Raw genomic sequence first — 6,000 nt, 5'->3', positions numbered from 1 at the left:
AGCAATTTGCTTGTAGTAAGTCTTCGCCTGAATTCTGTTTTGTTTCACAGTTACAAATTAACGAGGCCAGCTAACTGGCAAGCAGTGCGGCTGAAGACGGAATGAATATACTATTGTGAGCATCTGATAAACTTAGCCAAACATATCTTTGAGAGAAACCGCTCTTCATGTCCACTGTTAAAAGAAGTCAGCAGAAATTTTGGGGAATATGTGGTACTTATGTGAAACCCAGTCGCCACAGATGTTTCAGCAGCAAATATGGTATTTATAGCTATTCAGTTTTTTCCTTGAGGTTTTGCAAGGATAGTGCATCTGAAATGAAAAAGAACATCTAGACTGTAAAGAGGCAAGACTCTCAAGCCACTTCTTTTAAAGTTCTGTATTTTGCTGTTGAAAAATCTCATCTGGTGCTACATCCATTGACACCATACCCACAAAACTGACGATCAGCACCGACACGCAGAAAAGAAACTCCATTTCTTAGAAAAGTCACCCTTAGTTTTGCGACCTGGTTACAGACTGCTCTAATTCTCAGACAGCCCTCAGCTGGACTCCAGGGACCTTGGGCAGAGGCAGAATTCCCTCTTCACCTCGAGCGGCCACTTTGCCCTGACAATACTCGGAGCATTGGTCTCCGCCCGTGGCTGGGGCACCATCGCTCCCTGCGGGGCAGCTCGTCGGTGGCAGCGTTTCCCAGAGCAAAGCTATTTGCTGTGCCACAGCCAAGAATCCCGGCAGAAATTGGCGTGACAGAAACGCTGCCTGCTGGCCCCGGACCCCTGCCGGCCCCTCTGCGCGGGCTGCACAGGGCCGTATTTGGTTTTCCTCGGTGAGCTCTGCGCAGGGCTCGCTCTGCTCCCAGATGGTTTCAGACTTTCGGATCCTGCCATCTCGGCGGGCTCGGCTCCACGCTCCCCGAGTGCCTCCCAGACGCCGGCCCAAGCCCCGTCGGGAGGTGCTGCGGCAACGGAGCCCCTGCCCGGCCCCTCGCTGAGGGACACACACCGCGCCCCGCACGGGGCTCTGCCAAGGGCAGCGCAAGCGACGCGAGGACAACGCCGGTAAAGTTTATTGTTGGCAAAACCAGTGGGCTGAGCGGCACGCCAGCGGCCCCAGAGCGGGGCTCCAGCCCAGCGACCAGCCGCCCCCGCCGAGGAGGAACCCGTCCCCCGCGACCGTCCGAGAGCGGCCCCGGCCGGACATCCCGACTCGGGAATGTCCTCGCCCGGCGTCTGGCAGAGAAAGGGCTGCGGCCGGTCCCCCACCGCTCCGCGCCCGGGGCCAGGGCTGCTAGCCGATCCCCAGCCCACGGGGCAGTGGCCGCCCAGGCCACCCCGGCCCGGAGGCGGGGAGCGGGGGCGACAGGGCCCTGAGGGGCGGTGGCGAAAGCCGATCACGAGTGCAGAGTCCGCCCGGGCGGGCGCCCCCGACCGTGCTCGGGCGGTGGTGGGAGGGGCGGGGCGGGATGTACCAAGAGCCCCCCAGGGGAGGACGCCGTGACGCCCCCTCCCACCAGCTTCCCGCGGCGCCCTTGATTCCAACGGGAACCCACCCGATGCGGCGGGTGCGTCTGCGAGTCCCACAGTGCGGGCCGGGAAAGGCGGGCGGGGGTGAGGCGACTCGCCCGGGGGCGGGGGGGAGGTGGTGGGGGTCGCGGTAGAGGCGCCTGGCACTAGCACACGCGTCCCGCCTTCCCCTGCTCCCCCCCTCCCTGCGGCGGGTGGTGCGGCCCGCTCTCAGAGGGCGGGAGCGCCGGCCCCGCCCCGCTCAGTGACACAGACTCCGTGTGGGGAGGCGCCGGCGGCGCGGGCAGCGGGATCGGGTGGGACTGACCGGGCGTCGTAGCGGCGGCGACTGCGAGCCGAGCCCGGAGCATGGCAGGGGCTGGAGCCGCTGCAGAGGCTGCTGCTGGTGGTTTCTCTCCTTCGCCGCCTCCTCCCGCCCGCCGGGAACTTTTCCTAGCGGCTGGTGGCGTTGCCTCCCCCCGGTTGTGGCAGCGGCGGCGGCGGTTGCTGCGTTCGGCGGTGCTTCCTGGGCCGGGGCTGGGGCTCCTGGGACTGGTTTTCTCTCGTTTCTGCTGCAGTAAGTGGAACTTTTCCCCTTGGCGGACAGGCGAGGGGGCGGGTGGAGGAAGAGGAGGAGAGAAACCCGAGCCCCGGCATCGCCGGGGGACGCGGCCGAGTTGAGGGAAACTTTGTGTGGCGCCCGGCGGCGGGGAGGGTGGCGGGGGCCGCCGGCCGCCCTGCGCGGGGGGAACCGGGCAGGACGTGGCTGGGATGGTGGAGGAGGGAGGTATGCGAGGCGGGTCCGAACCGGTGCCCGTACCGCTGAGACCTAAGGACTCTTTCCTCCGGGAACATCCGCTGCGGCCGCGGTCGGGAGAGCGGGTGTCCCAGGAGGCCAGGTTTCCCTGGCAGTTGGGCCGGGGTGGCCGCGGCCCGGGTGGGGCAACAGAAGTTTATTCTCCGTGGCTGGGGCTTCCCCCGGCGGACGGCCGCTTATCCGCTGTAATTCGCATCCTGAGCGGCGGGATTTTGCTTGTTTGCGGGAATTCACGGGCGACTTCCCCCCTTCTCCTTTCCCATCCTGTAGGAAGGACAGAAGGGTCTTGGTGTTTCATCCGGGTGCGCCTGGGGGGAGGAATAGTACGCGCTTTGCCTCAGGCGGCGCGGGCTCGTGTGGTTGCTCCGTCTCCCTGAGGGTGAAACCCGTGCTGGTTTCGGTGTTGGGGCGGTCGCCGCTGCTGCTGAGGTGGGATCGTGTGCTTGCTCTACATCACCCGTATCCTGAGCGGCTGCTGCCGGGGGCACTGCGGTGCGGGGCCCCGCCGGGCTTGGCGTGACCGCCCGCAGGAAAATGCCATCACCTACCCCCCCTTCCCGTTCATCTTCCTCTGGGGAACAAACAAGCGACGTAACAGTTGGAAACTGAGCAGGAATTTATTTATTTGTTTATTTATGTTGTACTGCATGCGGTGTAGTGTGCCTAGTGTCTTTTTTTTTTTTTTTTTTTTTTACACAGCAGTGGAAGATGAGAGGGGTTAAAAGTAGACTTGGACAAGAGCAAATCGAAAACCCTCATGCTGCCGTTGTATTCCCAATGCAGTGATGAATAGCTGGCAAGGATATTTTATTATAGGAGACGCTGTGTCCCTTCCCTCTTTAATGAAGGAGAAACAAGTTAGAGGAGGTAGTCTCTGGAGGTTCATATGATAAAAATACTCAAGAACGAGCAAACCGTGCCGCCGTAAAACACTTGTGTAGTATCTGAGAAATGCTTTCTCAGGGAGGGAGTTGAGGCGCTGCAGGATTGTGCTCGTGCATGTGGTAGTCTCCCCCCTCTGGCAATGATGTAGCTTTCAAAAATGGTGATTGTTACTAAGTTTGTAAATACTGAGAAGGCATCACGTTTCAAACTTAAGGGCTTGAAGGCTTAGTTTTCATGTGGTTGGCAAACTTTTTTCACTAGCACTTTTCTCCCCTCCCTTTGTTCAGGATTATAGCTGCTCTTTTGCAATTAAAAAAGTGAAGTTGCAGACTTGACGTAACCTTGACAAGCTATTTTTACATCTAAATGTGAAGTTAATAGTAACAATGAAGCTAAGAGCATCTATGCCTAGTTTCATACAGCAACTCAACCATTTTAGTCTTGATGAGTGTAATTCGGGTTGTCAGTCTTCCCAGATTCTTTATTTTGCATAAGTGAGCTTGACTGATAACACTTCAGAACATCAGCCAGAAGTGGCAATGTTGTGTTGAAATAATTTTGTTCCTCGAGCACAGAGTTTTGAAGTATAATCTCTGGATAAAAGGGAAAACTTGAAAAACTTCTACAGACTTTTGGACTTGGAGGTAATCAGCAGGGGAGGAGGTTTTTTGTCAGTATCTTAGGTTTTAGTTTTCTTTTCACCTTGAAATTGCCCACAGTTGTTTTCATTGTCTGTAACTGTAACATGTGACTATGAAGGAAAACTATTAATACTGTGGCTCTTAAGAGTGCTCTTAAATATATTTTGAGCCTGTTTACATGCTGATGGCACCCAAAACTTATTACTTTTGCTTGCCTTTTGTCCTGCTGCTTCAGCCAATTCTGATAATGCTAGCAAAAGTAAGATTTAAAAATGCTACCACAAACGATCCCAGTCCTAGTAGAATAAAGTCACTACAAAACCAAATCAATTATTATCCAATCATTTTGATTGACAGTTAGAAATGATGATTTATTTGAGCTATAATTCCTCAGAGAAATATTGCCAAAAACCTCTCAACACTCACACCAAAAAACTGAAGGGGGAAAGAGAGAAAATATATCAGCAATAACAGCAGCTTTCTGTTTTTGAGTAAATATAGACCTGCTTTAATAAATGCTGCTTCTTTTACGAAAGCAAGATTACTGGCTTCAGGTTATGTGTACAAGTACTTCCTCCACTTCCCTGTCAAACAGTGCACAATGCAGCGAAGTGCATACTAAACTTACATGATCAAACTAGTGTAACCTTGAACTAGGGGACATGTATGGCATCCATAGAAGCCTCATCATAACCTATAATCTATCAAGTAACTTATTTTGCAATGCAGCAAATGATTTTCAGCTGTGCTGTAAATGAGGACCTGTGTGCTACTAAATAACAAATTCCTTATAATTCCTGTGTCTCATTCATTTGCATATAGTGAAAAATTTTTGCAAATTTTTTTTTTAATGTAACCTTGAATTAAAAATCAGCAGAACTAAAGTGAGGTGAATAGAAGGACATTCAAGATGCATTTTTCAAGTATTTTGTTGAAGAAATATTTTTTTTTTTCAATTTAAATTTCTGGTTATGTTAAACTTTTCAGTAAGGCTAGACAAAGAAGTATACATATATCTTCTAAGATCCCAATGATTTTATTTTCTTACAGGAGCCTGGAATACAGAACTCCAGACTGGTAGTAGAGCTGGAAGGATTGGCTTATAAAGGTGTAGATAATATAAGAGTGTAGCGTAACATATGCAAAAATAATTTTTAAAAGAGAAAATCCCCAAGTAATTATTGATGAGAACAATCTGGCTAGAAATGTTTTTACTGATTTTTCAGGTGAATTCAGAGCAAATTAGAATGTCAAACAAAGCAGATTACAAATTTGGAAATGGGACTAGAAATGTTTTTACAGGTGAATTCAGAGCAAATTAGAATGTCAAAGCAGATTACAAACTTGGAAATGGGAAGGTGTAGTAGAGTGATCAGAAAGACAACAGAATGTGTTTTTTCCTCGTTTTATGTTAATAGTTAGAAATCCATGTCTAAATATGCATTTATTTTTTGAAAATTGTGTTGAAATGAATGCCCACTTGAACAGGTGTTTGGTGAAGCAATACGGCAGCAGCGAAAGAAGGAATAGGAATGCTGTAGAAGGTATTTGAAAAGTTGGAATGAAATAGTGGTGAACCATGTAGTAGGCTGGGCAGTGTATGAAGCTGCTGTGTGAAGAAACAGAGCAGCTGCACTGGTAAGAACAGCACATAGGAGAATTTGAATCTGGATTGTTTGGTAATTAACAAAAAAATCTTTTTAAGTTGCCAGAAGTTTGTTCAGCCTGTACTTGAGGATAACTCGTTGCAATATGAGGTGTGATCTTTTGAAAGAATTCTTAGCTGTTTCATTGTGGTTTTCCATGTTACTGTTACACTGTGATGCTTTTGGTGTGCAAGAACTCCCATATATATGGAAATGAAGTACAATGTTATTTGAGTTAGGGTCTGAATGCTTGGAGTAACATAAAAGAATTGTGATGGTTGTCTACCCGCTTGTTCTACATAACAGTAAAACAGTTATTTGATTTAAACAGTGTTTCTCTCTTGCTTTCTTAAACAACTTATTTTATGTCATTCTTTTTGATAGTGAAAAAAAAAGGTAGTTCTAGCAGGATTTACTTTTTGTGAGAGAGTCGAGTATCCTGTTTAGAAATATGGTCAAATCTAGGTTGTTTTCTTTTTGATCCCTTTTATGTAGTATTGCTGACA

General features: G+C 49.9%; 1 protein-coding gene across 2 annotated transcripts in view; it reads left to right on the top strand.

Moving 5' to 3' along the window:
• Positions 1-1,724: 1,724 nt before the first annotated feature.
• The window catches only part of NECTIN3 (nectin cell adhesion molecule 3), a 62,410-nt gene continuing 58,134 nt past the window's right edge, over positions 1,725-6,000 (top strand). For both annotated transcript variants that reach the window (XM_041410950.1, XM_041410949.1), the window contains exon 1: positions 1,725-2,082. In XM_041410950.1, the coding sequence (XP_041266884.1) occupies positions 1,875-2,082 (208 nt within the window). In that variant the 5' untranslated portion in view covers positions 1,725-1,874. The remainder of the gene's footprint in view (positions 2,083-6,000) is intronic.

This window comes from Onychostruthus taczanowskii, unplaced genomic scaffold (genome assembly GCF_017590055.1).
Source record: "Onychostruthus taczanowskii isolate IOZ18803 unplaced genomic scaffold, ASM1759005v1 scaffold34, whole genome shotgun sequence".
Taxonomy (NCBI): Eukaryota; Metazoa; Chordata; class Aves; order Passeriformes; family Passeridae; genus Onychostruthus; species Onychostruthus taczanowskii.
This window is presented reverse-complemented; position numbering and strand designations above follow the sequence as displayed.